Genomic DNA, 23785 nt, shown 5'->3' with positions numbered 1-23785 from the left:
TGTTTGTTGTGCCTCATTATGTGACCAATATTGTGGAAATAATGTGCATTTTATTCTTGTCTGTCATTTTAACGCTTGCTTTTCAAAAAATTGCAGAATATTTATAGATCGTGCTGGTCCATTTCTTTGATCCTCAACAGCTTCCTGAGATTCTGGAAGCCCTCCAGTTGATTTTCTTTTATTTAAAACAACTATTAACTCTTTTGCTTCATTAATTAACTCTGAAAACCCCAATTATACGACCGGCCTGTTCAAAAATGTAGTTTGAGTAATTCCCGCAGAGCGCTAGTGTACGGGCGATTTTTGGGGATATTATTCATGTTAAGTTTTTGTCACCAAGAGTTTTTCTCGTTCAAATGACATTTTGAATTTGAAGTCAAAAAAAACTCTGTTTTTTGCTGCTTTCATATTAAATTCGTGAATCTTTTCCTTATTCCTCGTTGTTTTTGTGTTTAGTGTCGTTATTGTTCTTTGTTATGTTGCGCAGTCATTATTATTTAAACGTGAAGCGCCCGTTTTGTGGCGTCCTGATCGGCGGAAATTGGCTTTTTCTCGCAAACGTTTTCATAAGGCATTTTTAATGAAATGAACAAACAGGCCGGTTATAATACACCAGGTAGTGTCAGGAAATAAACCAATTTTATTTTTGCTGATGTAAGAAAGTTTGTCAAGATGTAAACAAAATGTTTACTATTTACCGCAATAAATTAATGTCCTGCACGAGAGTCTTGTAAGAAATTCTTTTGCTTCCATAACCAACTCTGAACACTTCAATTAATACTTTAAAAAATGGTAAATAATAAAAACTGGGAAGTGGTAAGTGCGAGCTGTCAAATGTCAAATTTGCGAATACATGACAGGCGGACAATAAATCTCAGACAACTGCGATGTAAGAATCATTTATGATAATCCTATAGAAAAATGATTTATAAGAGTGCAATCCCTAAGAAAAATACTTTTGATTTTTTTGGACGATAGCCAATGTTGATTTAGAGAAACTGAATATTCGGCCCATTTTAGATGCGCCTCAAGTTCAAAAATTTTGTTTGAAAAATATTTATCACAACGATGGTTTAATAATGAATTTTGTTCAATAGGAGAAGCAGAGACAACAGTGCAACCAAAACAAGTGCCCCTCGAAGCGCGGCAACGGTCGTTGCGACGAAGAATGCAACAGTTACGCTTGCGAATTCGACGGTAACGACTGTTCTTTGGGTATCAATCCTTGGGCGAATTGTACCGCGTCCATCCGATGTTGGGAAGTCTTCATGGACGGAGTTTGCAACGAGGACTGCAACAATCCGGAGTGTCTCTTCGACGGACGCGACTGCGAGAAGTCTCTCCAGCCTTGCAACCCCATCTACGACGCCTACTGTCAGAAACACTACGCCAACGGATATTGCGATTACGGTTGCAACAATGCCGAATGCAACTGGGACGGTTTGGATTGCGAGAAAGCTCCTCCGGAACTCGCCGAAGGTGTCATCTCGATGATAATCCTGATGGACATGCAAGGATTCAGAAAGAATCTGGTGGCGTTCTTGAGGGACACCAGTCACCAGTTGAGGACCAACGTGAGGGTGAAGAAAGACCAGAACGGCCACGACATGATTTATCCTTGGATGGGCACGGGTCCTAGTACCTTCCAGGACGACTACTACACGAGGAAGCATCGCATAGCGTATTCGGAACAAGGACAGTCTGGGGTGATCGTGTACCTGGAGATCGACAACAGGAAGTGTACGACTCTGTCGGACAGTTCGGAGAGTTGTTTCCAGACGGCGAGCGCCGCCGCCGAGTTTTTGGCGGCGAAAGCTTCGAAACACACTTTGTCCCAGTCGTTCCCGATATACCAGGTGAACGGTTCGAGCGGCGTCGTCGAGGACATCGACACCCCCACCAACGCCAAGTACGTGGTTTTTGGGATAATAATCGTGTTCGCGATAAGCGTGGCGATCGGGGTGATCGTGACCACGCAGAGGAAGCGCGCCTCGGGCATAACGTGGTTCCCGGAGGGGTGGACGTTGTCGAACACGGGACCGAGGCGGAGATCCAGGAGGCGAGGCCCGGAGGGCCAGGAGCTGCGCAACATGAGCAAAAACGCATCAATCCCCGGAATAGAGATCGACAATCACGGCCAGCACGGCCACGTGCCGCAATGGTCGGACGACGACTCCGACATGCCCCAGCCGAAGAGATTCCGCGGCCTGGAAGCCGGCTACGCGAGCGACCACACCGGCATCACCGACTACGAGGAGGCGGAGCCTCGGGTGTGGTCGCAGCAGCACCTGGAAGCCGCCGACGTGAAGCCCATCTCGATGCTGACGCCGCCTCAAGGGGACATCACGGACGTCAACGCTCGAGGTAATTTACATTTAAGACGGTTCAACGAGAAATTACGGTGGTGCGAATCGTGTCCAGGTCCTTGCGGCATGACTCCGATAATGGTGGCGTCGACGAGGGGCGGCGGCATGGACACGGGCGAAGACGACGAGGACGATTCCGCCGGCGCCGTCATCCAAGAACTGGTGGCCCAGGGTGCCGAGCTCAACGCCACGATGGACAAGACCGGCGAGACGTCTCTGCACTTGGCGGCGAGGTACGCGCGCGCCGACGCCGCGAAGAGGCTGTTGGACGCCGGCGCCGACGCCAACGCCCAAGACAACACCGGCAGAACGCCGTTGCACGCCGCCGTCGCCGCGGACGCTCTCGGCGTCTTCCAGATCTTGCTCAGGAATCGCGCGACGAACTTGAACGCGAGGATGCACGAAGGGACGACGCCGCTCATCTTGGCCGCCAGGTTGGCCATCGAGGGGATGGTGCAAGATTTGATCAGCGCCGAGGCGGACATCAACGCCGCCGACAATTCCGGCAAGACGGCGCTGCACTGGGCGGCGGCCGTCAACAACGTGGAGGCGGTCAATATTTTGCTGGCCCACGGGGCGAACAGAGACGCTCAGGATGATAAGGTAACTCTCGGTCCGAATCTACGGATATCAAGAAGGACTTGAAATGTCAAATGTCACGGCTGTCAAAAAATTCAGTATTGCCAACTAAAACAGTCCGTCTTGATGACCTTGTACACAAGGTTGACGTGGGGGAAATGTTGGGTGACACGTTTGGTCTTGTTCAGGACGAGACTCCGCTGTTTTTGGCGGCTCGTGAGGGGTCGTACCAGGCGTGCAAGGCGCTGCTGGAGGCGTACGCCAACAGGGAGATCACCGACCACATGGACAGGTTACCGAGAGACGTGGCCAGCGAGAGGTTGCACCACGACATCGTCCGGCTTCTGGACGAGCACGTGCCGAGGAGTCCGCAAATGGTGAACGTCATCCCCAACAGTTCGATGATGAGTAAGTTTTGTGCGTCAATTTGAGTGGGGTCGTTTCTAATGAGTAAGCTTGGTTTCGCCAACAGGTCAGATTCAACTGCAGCAGCCCACGGTGATCGTTCCTAAACGGCAAAAGTCGAAGAGGCCCAGCAAGAATAACAATAACAATAATAACAACAACAACGTGCAGATAGATCCGACGAGTCCGGAGATGGACCTGGCGACCGGCGGGAGCATACGAAGGAAAGCGAGCGCGAAGAAGTCGACGAAGAAAAACGCCCAACACGCGGAGATCCCGCAGAGCGTGGACTCGATCGGTTCGACCTTGAGTCCGGTGGAGTCGCCGATGACGAACCTGCCGAGCCCGTACGACACGGCGTCGATCTACTCGAACATGGGGTTGACCCCCCAAGGCCTGGAGAGCCTGATGGCGAGCAAGCAGCCGCCCAGCTACGAGGACGTGGTGAAGAGCAATCCTCCGATGCATAATTTGGTCAGCTTGGAGAACTACGGCCCGTTCAACCTGGGGAACTTCCACGACACGATGATGATGCAGCAGAGGCAGATGCAGCAGCCGAACACGCTCAGCCCGCCCTACTCGAACCAGTCGCCGCCCCACTCGGTGCAATCGAACATGTCGCTCTCCCCCCAAGGCTACAACGGGTCGCCGTCGCCGGCCAAGACGCGCCCCTCCCTGCCGACGAGCCCCACGCACATAGCGGCGATGCGGGCGGCCACGCAGCAAAAGCACGGGGGAGTCCCCCAAGCGCAGAACCTCCAGATGGGTTTCGACTTCAGCCAGACCGGGCTCGAGCTGCCGATGGCGTACCCGACGGGGCTGCTGAACAGCGCCGCCAACGCGAACCTCCAGCCGCAGCAGCAGTTCCAGCAGAACTACTACCTGACGCCGCCCTCCCAGCACTCTGACCACCTGCTGCCCGACAACTTTCCCACGCCGAGCCCGGAGAGTCCGGGACATTGGTCGTCGAGCTCGCCCAGATCTTGCAACTCGGACTGGTCGGAGAACATCGCCAGTCCCAACACGTACGCCTCCTCAGGGGGACACCAAACCAACAAAGGTTCCGACGCTATTTACATTTAAAGTACAAGAAGTCGTCGCGGGCTCTCTCCGGATGTCGGACAGACATCCGTCGTAATGGTCTCAATTTTTTAATAAATGCCAAACGGTCGAAATCACCTGTACCTTAACCGAAATCCATTCATCTCGTGCCTTGACGCGTTTGTTGAAGTGTTGTAATATTTTATAGATTACTTATATCACATAAACTGTACATAGTTTACTATATTATATTTTTATTAGTTTTTTATAACTGTGAAATTTGTGCGAGCACAGATTCATTCACTGTCTCCAATCACATGACATTCGGAAAATAGCGTTAAGTACATATTTCAATTTTATTATGATAATGATGATGATGATGTGTAGCGTAGGGAGTTTCAGAATTCTCATTTACGTTAATGGCGTGTCTGTGATTCAGAAGATGTCACGAGCGGTCCAACACGCTGGTGTGCGTCCCTTTTCCATTAAGATTTTATAATTAATTCGAGGCCGCATCGTGGACTCGACGAAGAGCGAGAGACGACGATCCGGCAAAAAACAAAACGATATACACAGGTGTCGGACCGCTTCGTGAAAACAGAACAATAATTGTATGACAATATCGAGTAAATATATGATATTTTAGATTTGTTAATATTTTTGATAAAGCTATTTAGGTACTTTACGGTCCAGTTTTAAGCACATTCCGTTGGGAACAATTAGGATGTCTTTCAATAGTTGTTGCGCACATTTTAAACGGAAATTCGACATTAAATCATGTATTATATTATGAATGCAGGTCGTAAAATTTTATTATTATTTATACACTACTTGTATATCGTCAGTTTCCCCCCTATTTTATTTTTTTTATTAATTCAATCCTTGTATAAAGTACTGATTAGGTAGGGAACTCTGTCTCACTAATGATCATGGTTTATTTTAAGATTCTTTTTAGTTTGAGAAACCATTACTTCAAAAGAAGCATGTGGATCATTTTTTATTTTAGTTGTTAGGGACGCAAAAATGCTTTTTGTACTATATACATAAATAAATTCATTTTTTAAGACGCCTTTATTTTCGTTCGGTAACAAGAAAACCAAAATTAGGAAGTATTTATATTTCGTCATTTGCATGTACAGGGTCATTATAAATTATTGTCCCATCGCAGTTGGCGTTGAAAACCCACACAAATTTTGGATATGCCGCAGCCTCGCAACGTTAGCCAAACTAGTAGAGTCCGCACACTTTAAGGTGAACACGTCGAGTCATCCAAATCTGTCCGTGAAGTTTTGTCCAGTGGCGTATCACTTGTGTTCAGAAATGGGGGCATACGTTTTTATTTGAATGATTGTGATACCGCTTTAATGTCATGTTTCAACGAACAATAAAAATTATTTAGTTCTGAAAAGAACTGATTTTAATGCAACACAAAAACAACCCTGAAATCACGAAACAACGAAACGAACACTGGCAAAGCAGATTACGAATGAACATGAACGTACGCCTCTGACGCCGCTTGGCGGTAAGCGGTTCTACCTTCCCCCCCTAGAAATTGAAAAATGGACTCGACCAACGTAGTTACGTCTGCCGCGCATCGTTATTGGTGTGTTCTCCTCAAAGTGTTGGCACTCTAAACTTATTTCCACTACCGCCAGGAGCGCCACCTATCGGTGATACTAGTCTCACTCATTTTATAAACCACGGCTTCCTAGATTAATAAGAGTCGAAGCCTCTAATACGGCTGGTCGAGTTCATCAGTTGCAAGCATTTTTTCTGTTCCTGAGAGGGCGCCACTATACATTTGTGTTTTTGGCTGCTTAACCGCGTACAAATCTCATTTTAAAAAGAATCGTAATTTGTATGTTACATACACATACACTACTTCAAAAAGTAGATTATTGATAGAAAAGAAAACGTTAATACGATTTTTCATTAATTTAATTTAAAAAATATTCGTTTTTTGGTAGAGGGCGCTACTATACTTTTGGCTTTTGAAGGAACAGACAGTTCAAGGAACTCGACCAGCCGTATTAGAGGCTTCGACTCTTATTAATCTAGGAAGCCGTGTTATAAACTTATAAAGTTTGCGGCAGATTAAACCCTGTCACCAACGCCAACTGCGATGGGACAATAATTTATAATGATTCTGTATTATACAGATTATACTGGTGTCCCAAAATTCGCGGAATAGGTGAGCAGTACGTTGTTAAGTAGTCATTAAAATATCAGGTAAAAATGTTTAAAAAAATCAATCTTTTTTGGGACCTATTCGTTACACTAAATGTGGCAATATTTAAAAACATTCCATGTATAATGTATTCCAACTTTAAAAAAACGATGCTTGGCCATGACAATCTGACAGATTTCATCCTGTATATCTGAATAAAAGTTTGGTTAGGAATTTTGAAGGCACAGTCAGTGTTGCCAGATGATATTTTTAAAATCCCCCAACTGTAAGCACGAAATCCCCCAAAAATAATGGTATTTTGCAGAAAAACCCCCAAAATTTCCAATAAATAAAACATTTATTTATTATACTCAACTTAAAAAAAAAACAAAAAAAATTCAAATATGTATACTTAACGCAGAAAAAAACCGAATATGCGCCTTCAGGCACGCACAGGAAGTCCCAAAAATATAAATCAAATAGGTATACAAATTAAATTAATCATCAGATTAAAGAGAGCTGAAAGTTGTACAGTTAAATTCAAAATATTTTGGTCGTCTATGTTATTTTTTGACAAACTTTGGCGTTAATTGTGACATTGGTGCGGCGATGTCAGGCTCATGATGCTATCCTGCGTTCATTTAAATTTATCCTCGAAGTTGGCATTGAAGAGTCGATTGTGATCGCGCCACTCGTGTAAAAACGTAAGATTTAAACAGCTAATCCGTGATCCGTAATACGTATAGTGCGTTCACAATGGACTCTTCAACGCCAACTTTGAGGATAAATTTAAATGAACGCACGATACTGTTGACGTTTAAATTATTTCTGATTTTTTGATGACAATAAGGCTTGATTACACAGTGTAAATTACAAAATTCTGAGTTCTGACATAAACGAATAATTTTTTAGTGACATTGACGACCAAAACGTTTTGCATTCGACTGTTCACCTACCTATAGTCTATTTTTTCCTGGTAGGCGCGTGCGTGCGCATTTACAAAATCCTGCAACGAAATGCGACTTTCCTATTGGTTACTTTATTTTTCTACTTACACTAGAGAAATGTGCAATATTACAGTGTTCTGTACTGTCAATCAGGTCCAAGCTGCCATTTTTGTTTCATAGTGTCTTACTTTTCCGTTCGTGTTTTGTGTCTGTTTTGTTTCTGTTTCGTGTCTGTTTTCTGTTGTGTCCGTTTATTTATTAAAAAAACAGGTTTTAGTTCTTAGAGGTTAAGAAGTTTTTATATGTCAACAAGATGTCTCAATTTCGATCACCAAATAAACGGCGTAAGTTGGATTTATGCTAACAGCAAGTAACAGTTTTTTATTAATGCATAAATTCATATTTATAGCAAATTTCCCACAAGCCGAGAAGATCTAGAAGAGAAGAGAAGAAAGATCGTTTAAGTATTTCGTGGGATCTTCAAGGATTTTGCCGAGTTAACCAAGACGGCTCAAATGGAAAAAACTGCAGATTATACTGGTATTGATTTCAGATTTGTTTTTGTTTTATCACAGCTTAATTACTTTGTGTTGAAGGTTGTGGATTTAGAACCATTCAACGATACTTGGCGGAAGAAAAGGCACCGAAGAAACCTGATAGCAAATGTATGATTCAATTGGATGAACATCAAAAATATCTCCTTTTCTCTTGCAAGATACATGGTTATTATAAATGATTGTAGTCGAAGCAGGCCATGTCCATGTTATGAAATTTTTGCCGCTTTCATGTGAACTGTCAATTTTTGTCGATGTCACTGTAATTTTTTGTATGTGACAATTTAATTCATACACTAAAAATCCCATAAGCAGCGGTGTTTTTGTCACTATGACAGCGAAAAAAGTTTGCCCTAACTTTTCCAGCGACAAAACGGAACCTAACTTTTGAGAGCGTTTGATTCTAGTAGGTCTGCATCATCGTACTTTTCCGTATTCATTAAATTGTCTTACCGAATTACACTCAAGTTTTTGTTTTTTGGGTCGAAGTAAACTTTACATTTATAATTCGAGTTTTGTTGCCTGCAATTAAACTCAAAAAACTGCCAGAGGGAGTTTTTTTCGTTGAATTGCCAGGCAACAAAATTCTCATTGAAATGTCAAGTTTACTTCGGCAAAAAAAAGCTCGTGTAATTATAAGTGAAAAGTGCGCTGATGATTATTTTCTTCTATTTTTGTTTTTTAAATTAACGATTGAATCCAAAAGTATCGAGTTATTTTGTACCCAATTAAACTCCTGTATGTATAAAATATAAATAAAAAATGTTGTACATATAATATTTGTTATCAAATTTTCCACGAGTTTATTCATAAACTTTTTTGTTTACATTTTACAAATTATACAAAAATTAAATCATAAACATGAGTTTTATATGCAACCACAAATACTGATCCCCCTAGATAATATGCAACCAAAAATACTAATAATTCCTGCATCCTGCTAAAAATTTTAGCTATGTGATTCTACCTTTCGGAGATGCGCACGCACGCGCCTACCAGGAAAAAATAGACTTTATCAATTTAGGGTATTCCTGAAAAAAGTTCTTCTGCTCTGCTACACATGTAAATAAATATGAAAACATTTTTTTAAATAGTATTTTTATCTTGAATATTGATAATATGCTAGTTTCTTCCTCACTACCAAAAATAATTTCCCCTCAACAAAAACCCCCAAACATTTATACCCCCCAAAATTTACCCCATCTCTCTAAAAAACCCCCATTTTTAGGGGAAAAACCCCCAATCTGGCAACACTGGGCACATACTTAGGTTCCGCTTTTTCGCGAATCGATTGAAACTGTATTACAAGAAATTAATAGTGAACCCAGCATTTTTTATTAAAAATAGCAATTGAAAAAAAAGACAAATCAAAATATAAACATCTGGTGGAGGCTTTAGTCGTTGAATGAGTTTCAAGAACATGTACATGCACTTGTAGTAAACCCTTTAAATTATTACTTTGTGTTGTCTAATTTAAAATAAATTGGAAAAACGCCAAAATGACATTTATTGACAACTTTATTTACTTTTTGTTTTAGAATTATCTTGCAACATAGCACTTCAAATTTAGTTACAAAAAATTTACAACCAAAACGAAATGAAATACGGAGTGATCAAGAATGACTGAGTCTGTTGGTAACAATGAAATTTTGCAAATTTAAAATTTACCAACGAAGGTTAATTTTTGTAATAGTATAAACATAACCTGCATAACCAAGAATGTTTTTAATGTCATCTCAAGTTAATAAATTCGGTCAGTGCGTGGTCAGTGCCAATTACTAGACAAAAATCACCAGTATTTTCAATTGTTTCATTGCCAACAGACTCAGTCATTGTTGATCACGCTGTATAACTACAATAACTACTGCTTTCCTCAGTACTGCCAATTTAACAAAATTAAAGCATGGCAACCTATCGTTTTTTTAAAGATGGAATAGATTATACCGAGTGACTATAAATGATTGAAGGAAAATAGTGGATTGGGAACACTGATGCGGTTGGTAGTGCAAGTCTTCTCGTGGATCATCTATCAATCATTTTTATTTAGGTTAGGTTAAGTCACGAAGTACACTGTCGATTTAGATTTTTTTGACGTTTGTTTCAATTTTAAAAACTGCGGGTGTCATGCCAACGATGTTGCCAACTGAAGATTTCAAATATGTTACCAACATAACAAAATAATTTTCAATCATTTATAGTCACTCGGTATTATACGTATTATAGGCAAGAAAATCGACACAGGAATTTTTAATGAAAGATTTTAGGTTGGCAGCACAAAATGTCAGTGTCATGCGGCATTTTTGTACAATTTTTTAAGTGTAAAATATTGATGTCGGGCAAATTTGTATCCTTTACCGCAAGCAGTGCATTGTGTATAGCAGTAGGGGCCGAGGGGGGTATCAAGCGATGGGTTAGGAATAACAAACGACGACGACGACGGTTTTGAATATTTGAGGAATTGGTTGATTTTTGTCGTGACAGGCGCTTCTTGAATCTTTTATGTTGCCAATGGAAGAAAAATAAATTCCCCATCTGGTAATTTTTAACAAAAATAATTATATTTTGCTTTAAATAAATTTTTTGTGTATTACACAGGGCTAGAAATAACTATTAAATGTCTGTACACTTTAGTTTGGGAGGGAAAAATGCTTTTTATACTATACACATAAATTCATTTTTAAGGTGCCTTTCTTTCATTTAGGGCCGATTTCACCAACCCCGTTTAAGTTAACTGCAGGTTAAAATATACGAGAACATTCTTATAACAATAGATAACTAACTACAGATAACTTTAACTAGCGTTCGTGAAATCGGAAATTAGGGAACAAGAAAACCACAGTTTCAATTAGGAAGTAGTTATATTTCGTCATTTGCTTCTATTAGTAATCTAAAGTTTAAATCGTCTACTGCCTTCGAGTTAGCTTCACGATAAAAAAAGAACGTCCCAAGATTTCCTGATTGGTCCTGATCGAACTGAGACCCTGCTCCTGATGTCTCAGCTTAAGCCAGTGAGTGCTTGTGTAAACATAAAAAAAAGCGAATCGCGCACTGTATTGAACCTTCCTAACCTAGCCCTGCCATCGTAGTAAATGCATACTGACATATTTACAAATATAAGTAGTCTTCAACTTAAAATTACCGGTATCACATAATTTGTACATTGTCTGTTAATATACAATAATTATTGTATCAAATAATAAGTACCCATCAGTTACTTAAGTAAGTTAATCGGTATTGCTTATGTTACTATTTCCCGGACCACTCGCTCACTTTGCCGTTGTCGAAGACCAAGTTGTACCTTGGGGGCGGTACCAACCGACCCCTTTTCATTATCTCCATGTTCTCTCCGGCGTGGTACTGAAAACAACATGACTCGTGGTCGATCAATGATTTTTTTTTCATCAAAACGTTGGACTTACTTGACACTGGGAGATGAAGTCGAGCAACGCCGACCCCAACTTGCGACTGGACTCGACCAGATTGTCCAAACTGCAACGAGTGGAACGTTAGAGGTACGCCGCGCTCGAGTTGAGGGGTCGGCTTCGTTCCGAGCGAGAAGTACATGGGCGGGGCCACAACACTATGGCGTTTGTGTATATTTGCGATCACGTGACGTGCACTTCTCGCTCGAACGCAGCCGCCATTTACCTAGTAGCTTCGGCCAAGCCTCCCGTCACTATGGTATCACAAATTTTAGTATTCGCGTTAACGTCAAACAGGGGTATTCCGAAATGGCAATCTAATAGGGTCCAAACCTATTTTGAAAAATCGCAACACAAGCGGATTAGTGAGTAGTCGACGCCACACTTGACACGCAACAAAGAGATGGACTCACCTCTCCGTAGTTGTCGTCCTGGTGGGGTTTGGGTTCTTCGCTGTCGTCCCTCGAGAACATGCTGATGTTCTCGTCGGTGGGGCTCATCAGTCCGTCGATGGAGACCGCGTGCGCCATCCGCCTAGTCTCTTTCTCCTCCAGCTCGTCGAGTTCCCGGCGCAGCAGCTCCGACGACTCTTTACTCGTGAAGCCGTTGGCTGGGGAGGAGCGCTGGCTGTCCGAGACCGGCGTCAGGGCGAAATGCGACTCGTCCGGCGACTGCAGCAGGTCCTCTGCGGGCTTGTCGGCGGCGGTGAAGCTGAAGTTCTCGTTGGTGATGGAGAGCGGCTCGCTTTTCGAGCTTCGTCTCACGACGGTCGAGTTGATATGTCTGCGATTCTTGCCCAGCCTGACGGTGGGTTCTTTGTTGGCGCAGCCGAAGTCCAACACGCCGACGTTGGCGAACGTGAGGAAGCCGCAGTTGTGTTCGAGGTCGACGAGATTCGAGAGGTGTCCGACGGCCGGGTGCGTTCTGAACTGGACGTCCGTCTGCACCTCGGTCAGGCTCTTCGACGGGGTGTCCGGACGGAACGGGAACGGAATGATGTGGGTGTCGGCGGGGTGGTGCACCCCGTACGCTTGGATCAGCACGGGGGAATACTGTGCGGCGGCGTTCACGTGGAGGATGTTCGATATGGGGATCACGGCGGGTTCGTGCAGCCACGTGGTCACGAGGAGGCGGGAGTAGCCCAGGAACATCCGAGGAAGCTGCGTGATCTGCGTGCCTGCAATGGAGAAATCGACACTGTCAAGTGTTCGCACTGCACATCGCCCGGTTCTAGTACACCCGGCTCATATTCTAACGTCACACGTTCAAACGCAATTATCGCGGTTGGCTGTGATTTACGGAAAATTTTCCTAATGTAAATTTGGTTTTGTCTATTTGTCAATTAATTGTCTAATTGACAATACCTATCAAATAATTTTTAAAAATGTCATTGAATTTTGACCGTAATTCTAACCTATCTCTCGAAAGAAGGTTTCACACTATGAAAAAATTGTAAAAATGATTCTAACAGTTTCCGTTTTTTTTGCAACCAACTGTACGCATTGATTTGCCGCCTCTCAAACTTGGTGTGCTGCAATATTTGCTTTCTTTCATCGTTTCTTATTGAATGTAAATTGTCGTTCATTATTTATCATCATTACGATGTTTTCCGTTGGGTTTTTTTGCCTCAGAAGTATCCGATCACCTGTGTGCTGCAATGCGAATGTTTTTAATCTCTTAACATCGTAGATGGCTGTGATTTTCATGTTTACGTCACAGGAAAAATAACTGTTACCAACACAATCACTTTCCTGTTTTTTGTTTTTTTTTACATTTATTACAGTTCTTCACTCCTAATTCACGTAACACGATCGTAAAACACGTGTCAGAATAATATTTATTGTCTTCGCGAATACGTGAGGCAGGTGAGACGTGAATTTCTGTGCTAGAAAGTAAATTTGACATTTGACAGTTCGCACTTGTCACTTCGCAAGTTTTATTGTTTATTATTTTTCAAAGTGTAAATTGTGGTGTTCCGAGTTAGTGCAGACAACAAAAGAGTCTTTTGCGAGACTACTTAGTGCAGTACACTGTAGAATAGAATAATATACGGTGTCTTCTGGAGTTCTGGAATGCGTGAGTATGGAGACTTGTCAAAACTGAACATGGATAGACCGATACGGAAATTACGTTACAGGTGATGCACAATTTTAACATTGCAAAAATTACCAAATAAAAACGTTTAACAATAATATTGAACGTCAAAACTAATGTTCAAGAGATCCTTGAATGTTATAAGATTTTATTAATTTTGCCGGACAAAGCGCAATGGGACGGTTTCATTGTGCAGCTTGATATTTAAAGTTTTGAAGCGATCAAAAGATATTTAAATTTGGGTAATGTTTTAATTTAAACACACTTAAGGCAGATGCTTAAGGTGAAACGAATCAATTAAGAGATAGAGCTGCTTCACACAAATTAGTAACTTCTCTGTTTTTAACCTTGTTACACACAAAAACTTGCTGGGACCCTCTTCTCTCTGACAATGAAATCGTCTTAATTCGTTTTGAAAATTGTTTCCTTTCTATTTTAACAAAACTTGATTAAATTTGCAATTTGCTTGACAATATGAAATGTCAACAAAAGAATAATTTCAAAAATCATGGATACCAATCGAATGATGTGAAAATAACTAATTAATTTTTTTTTGACAGCCTATAATCTGTTTCAAAATCAAAAATCCACCACCTGTTGAATTATGTTGGCAGAAAAAAAGAAATCCCTAGAAAAAGTTTAATTTTTTTGGGTTGCCTCAACATCCCGCCAAAATTTGACATTAAACTCTTGAGTTTATTTACGAAACACAAAATAATTATTATGTACAAGGTTTTAGCTACCGTATCATACTTTTTGAGTGAAATAATAAAATGAGAATAAAAAACACGATGAACTATGACCAAAACGACTGTCCAACAGTTTTCTTTCATAACCCCACTTTTTTCTGACACTTGCAGACACACTAAAAACAAAAGTCCGCGACGTTATCGGTTGTATTTTCGATGTAGAATGCACTGTTGGTGGATTTTTGATTTTGAAACAGATTATAGTTGTTTTTTGAATTTAATACAGTTAGAGACACGGAATATCGGGCATCACTGTCAATATAATTACATATGTACTGTCAAAAAATGTAAAATTATTAACCTCAATTTTACCGTTTGCGACGATTTTGATTGACATGCTATTGACGTGAACAGAAAATACATTTCAAAATTTGACTTTTGAATTTCACGTTGACAATAAAGAGTGATTTACATCGCAATTATTTCAAGTGACAGAAAAATGGTGCTCGAAATTCCGTGTCCCTAACTGTACCGCGTGAGCATTTGAGATTTGAGCAACAATTATTGTTTGAGTTGGCAATAAAACTGGTGACTTTTATGTCATGTTCCAAGGAGAAAACCAATAAAAGATTACAAAAACCAAGATGTTTAAATTTGTAATTTATATCAGATGTCAATAATGACAATAAAACAAAGGGAAATACAGGGTGAGCAACAATAACTGTTTCAGTTGGCAAAAAAAAAAATTTACATAAAATTTATAAGACTGTGAATTGCACCTATTTCGGTTTGTTTTATTGACATTATTGACAGCTGGTATACATTTCAAATTTAAACGTCTTGGTTTTTGTAATCTTTTATTAATAAAATGGTTTTCTCGTTGGAACATGACATAAAAGTCTCCAAAAATCACCAGAATTTATTGCCAACTCAATCAGTACTTGTTGCTCACACGGTAGGTATAATTCATTGTCTTTCCAATTTTTATTGCCAACTGAAACAATTATTGTTGCTCACGGGGTATACAGTCGCGAGCAATAAAGTTTGATCGTCAAGGTCATTCTCTGACGCAATAAAAAATGCTCCATTGTAAAACAGTCGTAAATATCATAACCTATCATCATGCTGTATGACATTAATTGTCATTTTTTTCTCAATTTTTTGACACTTTGTTGACATGGGCATAATTAGGCAGGGAAATTTTTTAAATTTGTGACAATCTAACCAAATTTTGAAATGACATTGACGACCAAAATTTATTGCTCGCGACAGCAATTTATTGCGTTTTGGCAATCACGCTTATATTTATTGGGTTCACTAACACACTAACAGCACGAGAGAGAAATATTGCGTTTTGGCAATCGCGCTTATATTTATTGGGTTCACTAACACACTAACAGCACGAGAGAGCTTCTGGTTCATTTGCGAGAGACGAGAGAGTTCTTCCTTCCTCCTCACTCGGTGTGGGGGTAGGAGTAGCGCCAGATTTGAAATGAGGTACAGCACGGCGCTACAGTACCCCCCTCCCAGTGAAAATGCCATTTGAACGAATACGAAATACGAATACGAAAAATTACAAAGTTTTACAAAATTAGATTGACAAATGATAGAAACGAATATTTACAAAGTTTTACAAAATTAGATTGACAAATGATAGAAACGAATATTTACAAAGTTTTACAAAATTAGATTGACAAATGATAGAAACGGAGAAGGTAACATAAAAGCAACGCTCGCTATCAGTACACTTGCACCATGTCCCCGAATCGTGTCGGAAATTTCACATGACGACCTGATCGTGTTGTGCGGTTCCTCTGCGCGTAGTCTGGGGAATTGTTTGCCCTTGTCCGCTTTGCGTTGGTCCCATGGTCGGTACTGCCGGAACTGGTCGATCCTTGACAGCTCACGCTCTTGTCCCCTGGCAGGTTCTTGGTTGTTGTTTCCAGGTACGCCGGCTTCAACCTGTCTATTGAGACGTTACTGCGTTTGCTTTTGATCTGCAACGAAAAATATTTAGGGTTCCTTGCCAACACTTTGTATGGGCCGTCGTAAGGGGGCTGTAATGGCTTCCTCACGGCGTCGACTCGGACGAATACGTATTTGGCTTGCTGCAGGTCTTTCGGGAGGTAAACTGGGTGCTCGCCGTGTGTCTGTGAAGCCGTATAGGGGATCGCGTTCATCTTCGACCGCAGTTCCTCTACAAAGTGGGGTGTTGGTGCTTGGTTGTCCCTGGAAGCGGGCGTGCTGGTTCGGATCATGTCTCCGGGTAATCGCAATGCAGTGCCGTAGACCAGGTCGGCTGGTGAAGCTTCGAGGTCTTCTTTGACTGTTGTCCGGAGACCTAGCAGTACTAGGGGCAGCGCTTCCGACCAAGAGGCTTGATGGCACATCAACGCTGCTTTCAGGGATCTGTGAAACCGTTCCACTGTACCATTGCTTTGTGGGTGATAGGCAGTTGTTTGGATGTGGTGTGTGCCTATGAGTTCTGTCAGAGTTCGGAATAGAGCTGACGTGAATTGTGTTCCTCTGTCTGTAACGATTCTGGCTGGGGCCCCGAACCTGCTCATCCAAGTGGTGATGAATGCCCTGGCGCACGTTTCGGCGCTTATGTCGCTGATCGCCACTGCTTCTGGCCATCTCGTGAACCGGTCCACCATCGTCAGTAGGTACTCTTTTCCATTTGAGTGAGTGAGAGGACCGACAATGTCTAGGTGTACATGGCTGAAGCGTGCATCTGGTTGACTGAAGGTGCCGATTGGGGTTTTTGTGTGGCGCTGGACCTTGGACCTCTGACACTGAAGGCACGTCTTTACCCAGGATGCGGTGTCTCTCTTCATATTTGGCCAAAAGTAATTTTTGGTGATTTGTTTCGTCATACTCCTGACCCCCGGATGAGCCAAGTTGTGTACCTTGTCGAAGACGAGTCGTCTGAATGGTCTAGGTACATAGAGGCGGTTTCCATGTGTCGTTTCGTACCAGAGGGTTTTCTCTGACAGCGGAATGGGCAACTGTACAAAGGTGAACTTGCCTTCTGTTTTTAGGGCCTGGAGTTGTTCGTCATGCTCTTGTGCTTCAGCTACTGCATCCCCGGTGAAGTTGCATGATTGGACCGCTTGTATTCTCGACAACGTGTCCGCTGGAGTGTTCTCTTCCCCACTGATGTGCCTGATGTTCGTGGAGAATTGGGAGATTACATCCAGCTGTCTAGCTTGTCGTGGAGTACACTGGTCTGGTTTTTTCTGAAAGGCATAAATTAAGGGTTTGTGGTCACTGAAGATTGTGAAATTGCGACCCTCTAGGAAGTGTCGGAAGTGTAATATGGTTTGATAAATCGCCAAAAGTTCTCGATCGTAGGCGCTGTACTTTTTTTCGGTACCGGTGAGCTTCCTTGAGAAGAATGCTATTGGCTTTTGCTGTCCCTCTTCGAGCTGTTGCAGTACTCCGCCGATTGCCCAGTCCGAAGCGTCTGTCGCGATGCTGAGAGGGTTGCTGTGGCTGGGGTATGTTAACCTGGCTGCTTGCATCAAATCCTCTTTGCACTTCTCAAAAGCTGTTTTTGTCTCTTCCGTTGGTTCGATCGGGACCTCTCGTCGTGTGCAGCCGTTCAGGAGGGCGTTTAAGGGTGCTTGGGTTTTTGCTGCTTGTGGGATCCACCTCCGATAGTAATTCACCATGCCCAAGAAACGTTGCAATTGTTTCGATGTCGTTGGGAACGTCAAGTTGCAGATGGCCTCGACCTTGTCTGGTAATGGTTCTACGCCTTCTGACGTGACCTTGACCCCCAAGAAGCTGATCTCTGCGGCCCCAAAAGTGCATTTTTTTGGATTTATTACCACGTTATGGCGATGAAGTCTTTCTAGTACTTGTTTGAGATGACGGAGGTGTTCTTCTTCTGTGTGGGACGCTACTAAAATGTCGTCTATGTAGACGTACACAAAATCTAATCCCTGAAACAGTTCATTCATAAACCTTTGGAACGTCTGGGCTGCGTTCCGGAGACCAAATGGTGTACGGGTAAACTCAAATAACCCGAATGGTGTAGTTACTGCTGTTTTTGGTTGGTCGGCTGGGTTAACCGGAATTTGGTAATAGGCTCTTACCAGATCGATGGTGGAGAAAATGGTTCTGCCTCGGAGGTGTTGGCTGAAGTCTTGTATGTGTGGGATCGGGTACCGATCAGGTACAGTTTGGGCGTTGAGCGTCCGGAAATCTCCACATGCTCTCCAAGTTTTGTCAGCTTTTTGCACCAAGTGGAGTGGGCTGGCCCACGGCGATGAGGAAGGTTTGATGATGCCTTGTCGCTGGAGATTTTCGAATTCTTTTTTGGCCAGCTGGTATTTCTCCGGGGGCAACCTCCTCGGTCTATGGTGTGCTGGAGGACCTTTTGTTTCAATGTAATGCAGGACTGTGTGATGCGGTTCGGTTGGCACGTTTGACGACCTGAGTACGTTGGGGAACTGCCGCAGCAGTTGTTGGTACGCGTCAGCTGCATTCGTAAACACTGCCCGTATTGTCTGTGGACTTGTTTGTTTTAGGGGGCACTGCACTGCTAGCCACGTTTCCGAGTCGATTAACCTTTTACCACTGATGTCCACTATTAATTTGAAACTGTCTAAAAAGTCTGCTCCGAGGATGGCGTCTGTCACGTCTGCGATTAAAAACGTCCACGTGAATTCTCGTCTTAAGCCGATATTCAGACGAAGCAGTCTTTCACCTAGCACTTTAATACCGGATCCGCTTGCCGTTTGCAGGTTGAAACGCGGAACGTAACGTTTCTGGTCTCTGAACTTCGCGGGCAAAATGCTGAAATCCGCCCCCGTATCCACCAAAAAATGTATCTTTGACTGTTTGTCACTTACATAGAGGCGACGGGCTGTACACCGTGTGGCAGGAGCTGACTTTACTCCTGCCCCGACGTGGCGTTTTTTGGATACGCGCAGGGGTCCTTGCATTGCCGTGCTCGGTCTCCGAATTTGTAGTGATACCAACAGTATTTGCCAGTGTCCGTGTCGGGGGCTCCTCGGCTGCGACTTTGGCTGCGCCCTCTGCTTCGTTCCCGCTCGTGACGTTGGTTGCCTAGCTGCTTCAATTGTTGCTCCATCTTCTCCAACCTCCGCATGACCGCCCCTAGAGTGGCGCCCTCTGACGTTGATGTGGACTGGCCTTGCGGGGTGGACGGCGTGTTGCGTGTGGTGGCTGCAATGGCGGCCGTTGGGGTGGCTTCCAGGATTTTGTCCGCCACCATAGCTACCTGGTCGAGATCGATCCCCGTCACCGCTACCAGGATGGGTTGTATGCTGCTGGGCATTTGCTGCAGGAACAACTCCCGCAAAACGGATTCGTTAACGTACTGCGTGTCCGTCACCAGAGTCCTCATGTGCCTGAGAAGTTGCGAGGGTTTCCGGGTGCCCAACTCCTGTCCCGATAGGAGTTGCTTCAGCTTCTGGGTCTCCGTTAGCGTCGTCCTGCTCAAAATCTCGGCCTTCAACCTGCTGTACGGGGCGTCCGCATCTGGTTTGAGTATGAGGTCGGCTACTTCTCCGGCGAGGTCTGGACCGAGCGCGGCGACCACGTGGCTGAACTTCGTGTCCTCCTTTGTGATTTTGGGTGTCGCCAGGTTGAATTTGGCCTCCACCATGGCGAACCAAAGCTCCGGCTTATGCGTCCAGCACGGAGGTAGCGTCAGCTGCGAGGCGGCGACTTGGGGCTCGTTCGCGTCACTTCCGCCCGGCATTTTGGCGTTGCTAGATGTCGGCGTGATCACGTCGGGGTCACCAATATTGCGTTTTGGCAATCGCGCTTATATTTATTGGGTTCACTAACACACTAACAGCACGAGAGAGCTTCTGGTTCATTTGCGAGAGACGAGAGAGTTCTTCCTTCCTCCTCACTCGGTGTGGGGGTAGGAGTAGCGCCAGATTTGAAATGAGGTACAGCACGGCGCTACAACTCTTTTCTAGGGGTGAGTTTATAGAAAGATAATTAAATACTTAATTCGAATTAAATTTTAATCCGCGATTAACCTATGAATCCGGAACTTCGATTGGTTCAATCTGATCACGTGTTCAGTTAATCTCGCATTTGATTACGATTAACTTAATTTCGCTTCTGTAAACTGGCCCTAGGTCTATTGTCTGTTTCTTAATCAAAGAACCACGACCTGTTGATTTAGGTTTGCAATAATAAAATTTTACTAAACTTGGGGAACTTATTGATTTCTATGGCTACACCTGCCAACTGTCATTTTTAAACTGTCAAATTAGTTGTTATTAACTTGCTGCGTTAGTGATACCTCAATTTTCATATTACGACATTTTTCACCCTAGGCCCCTAGGTCAACAGTGTACAATGTTGCCAGCTCTATTTTGGGTGTAAATTGTGGTGTTGGGGGTTGTTTGATAAAAAAAAAAAACATTATAAATATAGTCAACGACAATGAACTATTTCCCTAAATCAATAGTACAGTAAATGAGGCCGTTGTAGGCTTTTAAAGTTACAAAATAACACAGACAAGTTTTCTATTTTTTTTTTTTTTGCAGCTAGTAAACAAGCGCTTTTTGGGGATATTATTCATCTTAAGTTTTTGCCACCGAGAATGTTTCTTGTTCAAATGACATTTTGAATGTGAAGTGAAAAAACTCCTTGTTTTTGCTGCTTTGAAATCAAATTCCTTATTGTTCGTGGTTTTTGTGTTTAGTGTTGTTATTGTTCTCGGCTATATTGCGTATTGCCTTCATCGGCGGAAATTGGCTTTTTCTCGGAAACATTTTCATAACGCATTTTTAATAAAATGAACAGGCCAGTTATAAATACAGCAGGTAGTGTGTTATTCGATTATTTGTGGAAAAAATAATACTTTGTCTTGTTAGGATTCAACTTGGGTAAATTCGTTTTGTTTTTTGGTTTTGATTACTCAAGAGATCGAGATCTTTGTTAGATCATAAAGTAGTTGTGTCATCTCTGTAAAAATTACTGTTGGAATTGACATAATCACTCTCCCAAAATAATTAATATAGAAAATTAATAGTCTCACTCGAAACACCGCTTCTGCCTCCAAGAACTGCACTTCGATTCTTACTCCATATTCGCTAAATCTAGCACCAGGTGCGTATTTTCATGGTACTCAGTTTGCGGACAACGAAGAAGTGATGACGGATGACCCCAAATATAATAAACCCCTTGTTTTAGGCAACCAAGCAAACACATCAATCTACCGTTAGTAGTATTGATTCACCGGAATTATATAAGTGTGAATTAATTTAATAGGTACTAATGTATCGCTAACGAAGAGTTTGTTTCCTTTTTAAAAACTTTATAATTTGTCCCTCGCTTTCTCGCAGATTTGGACTCACCTTTGACGAGCAAGAGCGAAGGGGGTCCGTACCCCGTCACGTGATACAGGAACAGCTTGAACCACAAGGAATTGACCTCGGGAACCGCGGGCCCCAAATGTGGCGGATTCAAACTGATGACGGGTCGCACCTCCCTGCTGAGCGGCGCCATCGACACTAAAAGACTGCCCCGCGCCGTGGTACGATAAAAACCATCTGGACAAACCAACTCACTTGTATTTCTTCTGCAAGAGGCGCAGACAAGTGGCCTCGTCCAGCGAGTGCAGACTCTCCAGGCGTACTAAGTCCAGTCCGGACCCGGGAAGCTTCCGCAACGCGAGAATCGTCGACCTGAGGATGACCGCGTGGTCGAAGAAACGGCGAGCTTCGCCCTCGCCTTCCGCGTCCAAAACCGACACCTTCTCCAGTTCCGTCAGGAAACTGTCAAGGCTTTCGTCGCACAGCTTTCCCACTTCGAACATGGTGACGGCGTGTTTTTTCAGGCCCTGCAAAGCTACAATGAGTGTTGGTTGGTTGAGAGGCGAGACGTACAGGTGAGAGGTTTCCCATCATGAGGAAGGCTGTGAGGGTCGAGTCGAAGAGGAAGGCAACGCGGTGGCCTCTCCGTGTTAAAGTCGCGCTGGCGGGGCTCTCCGGGGGGTCCCCCTGGGGCGACTGCAAGTCCTGACCAGCCCCCAGATTTTCTTTGCTCAACGAGAGAGTCAGCGGGGTGACCTCGATACTACGACTGTCAAAACTACATTGTTTTTCAAATAACAAATTCACAAATTACCCCAACTGTGATGGAAGTAAATTCCAAGAGGGATGTCTCTTGGTTCTGTCTTTTTCCGTCTCCGGATCGAGCTTCCTGGCGAACTGCAACCTACAATACAGCGACACCGCTTGTTTTACCAGTTCTGTGTCCACTTGAAGCACCCCGGCGAGCTGTAATGACAGATTTAGGTGGTGGAGGCGGCGAAAAAATCATACCTCAGCGACTGTCGTGTGTTCGTCAATAGAAACAAAAATCTTATACAGGAGTGTCTCAAAGTAGTCACCCAGGACCCTGTTCATGACGAAACCTTGAAGCGGGGGCACTTGGATGCAGTCCACCCCCGTGATGGGGACGTCCAGATATATGAGCCCCTTCCTAAAAATCAAAAACTGTGACAGCGAACGGGTGATGTGGTGTAGATTTACTTGTAGAGGCTCAGCACCACGTAGTAGTTCAATTCTCCTGCAGCTTGCGACCCTAAATCTATTAGTCTGTCGATCACGGTTAATTCCTCGTCGTTGACCAACTGAAACGCAAGGTGTAGACAAAATCGAGGGGGACAGTTGTACTCACTTTTACGTCCTCTTCTAGGACTAGTCCTACTTCGACTCTCCACCAAGGCTCGACGTGTATGTCGCACGGGACTTTGGGGAGCAACCCGCGTACATTTTTTTTTCCAAACAAGCGGCCCCTATTCGAGCGCGACTTGTTCATCAATTCAATATATTCGTTGCGGCCGATTCCCAAAAGTCTCAGACCTGGAACAGACGCGATAAATTTGAGTGGAACCACAATTGACGAAATTACAATCCGCCGCTGTAAAATTCGGCAAAGTGTCGTAGCTTTTCTCTGCTTGCATCAGTTTTTCCACTACTGAAATGTAGTAGTTGAAGGGGGTTATTCGCAGACCTTTCACTACCATGTCAGCCAGGTGGTATGGGAAGAGCATCAGACGTTCTTTACTGTAGGCGACGATGCGTTCGTAGTAGCGCTTCTCGTCGCGGACGATGTGGCGCACTGGAAAAAAACCGTCAGTACGTCGGGCCAACGTGCACCCATGGGGGCCTCACCTAAATTTCCGCGGTATCGCAATTGGTTCTTAATACTGAATGATACTACGTATCTCTCGTAGTCCTTTAACGAATTGTTTAAAATCTACAAGGGAAATTAGTTGCCAGACTGGCGTACATTTAAAATGACCTACTTGTTTGATATGAGCTGGAAGCTGGGACCATGGCACGTTTTTCCGAATGTTTTCTTCGATTTCAGCGTTCATGACGATTAGCGACTTATTTTACTTTAAAATCGATAAAAAAATATAATATTTTCCAAAACCCATCTGTCACATCATTGACACCTTTGACAGGTTGCCAAACACGGAGCGTTCGAAGGCGTGCGGGGTCGCCACCTTCGCA

The 23785-nt window shown here is 43.5% G+C and overlaps 2 protein-coding genes and 1 long non-coding RNA gene across 6 annotated transcripts in view; 2 read left to right on the top strand and 1 right to left on the bottom strand.

The window, feature by feature from the left end:
• The window catches only part of N (neurogenic locus Notch protein), a 55743-nt gene extending 50286 nt beyond the window's left edge, over positions 1–5457 (top strand). For both annotated transcript variants that reach the window (XM_069056932.1, XM_069056930.1), the window contains 4 exons: positions 1098–2364; positions 2422–2969; positions 3134–3353; positions 3418–5457. In XM_069056932.1, coding sequence (XP_068913033.1) covers positions 1098–2364; positions 2422–2969; positions 3134–3353; positions 3418–4433 — 3051 coding nt within the window. In that variant the 3' untranslated portion in view covers positions 4434–5457. The remainder of the gene's footprint in view (positions 1–1097; positions 2365–2421; positions 2970–3133; positions 3354–3417) is intronic.
• A 2053-nt stretch (positions 5458–7510) lies between these two features.
• LOC138137226 (uncharacterized) lies at positions 7511–8919 on the top strand. Its single transcript, XR_011161633.1, has 3 exons — positions 7511–7849; positions 7915–8045; positions 8102–8919. It is a non-coding gene; the product is annotated as an uncharacterized lncRNA (long non-coding RNA).
• Positions 8920–10898: 1979 nt separating this feature from the next.
• On the bottom strand, positions 10899–23785 carry LOC138136279 (protein FAM91A1). 3 transcript variants are annotated; one of them, XM_069055388.1, is made up of 14 exons: positions 23575–23785; positions 23441–23525; positions 23178–23387; positions 22944–23128; positions 22796–22896; positions 22586–22745; positions 22389–22540; positions 22148–22337; positions 21830–22101; positions 21617–21780; positions 11895–12658; positions 11708–11814; positions 11479–11548; positions 10899–11416 (listed from the first exon to the last, which is right to left on the bottom strand). In XM_069055388.1, exons 1-14 carry the CDS (start codon positions 23644–23646, stop codon positions 11306–11308), a joined length of 2643 nt encoding a protein of 880 aa, XP_068911489.1. In that variant the 5' UTR covers positions 23647–23785; the 3' UTR covers positions 10899–11305. The 3 variants fall into 3 exon arrangements, with proteins under 3 accessions (XP_068911489.1, XP_068911488.1, XP_068911490.1); XM_069055387.1 differs by having other exon boundaries at positions 22148–22343; positions 23575–23778; XM_069055389.1 differs by lacking the exon at positions 11708–11814 and having other exon boundaries at positions 22148–22343.

This window comes from Tenebrio molitor, chromosome 8 (genome assembly GCF_963966145.1).
Source record: "Tenebrio molitor chromosome 8, icTenMoli1.1, whole genome shotgun sequence".
NCBI classification, from domain to species: Eukaryota; Metazoa; Arthropoda; class Insecta; order Coleoptera; family Tenebrionidae; genus Tenebrio; species Tenebrio molitor.
Note: the sequence above shows the minus strand (reverse complement) of the source record. Positions and strands in the feature narration are given on the sequence as shown.

Coding starts and splice junctions, on each gene's coding strand:
- LOC138136279 (XM_069055387.1), bottom strand. CDS start 23,646: ATGAACGCTGAAATCGAAGAAAACATTCGGAAAAACGTGCCATGGTCC. Junction 23,526..23,574: donor TTCCAGCTCATATCAAACAA/GTAGGTCATTTT, acceptor TTTCCCTTGTAG/ATTTTAAACAATTCGTTAAA. Junction 23,388..23,440: donor GCGATACCGCGGAAATTTAG/GTGAGGCCCCCA, acceptor GTTTTTTTCCAG/TGCGCCACATCGTCCGCGAC.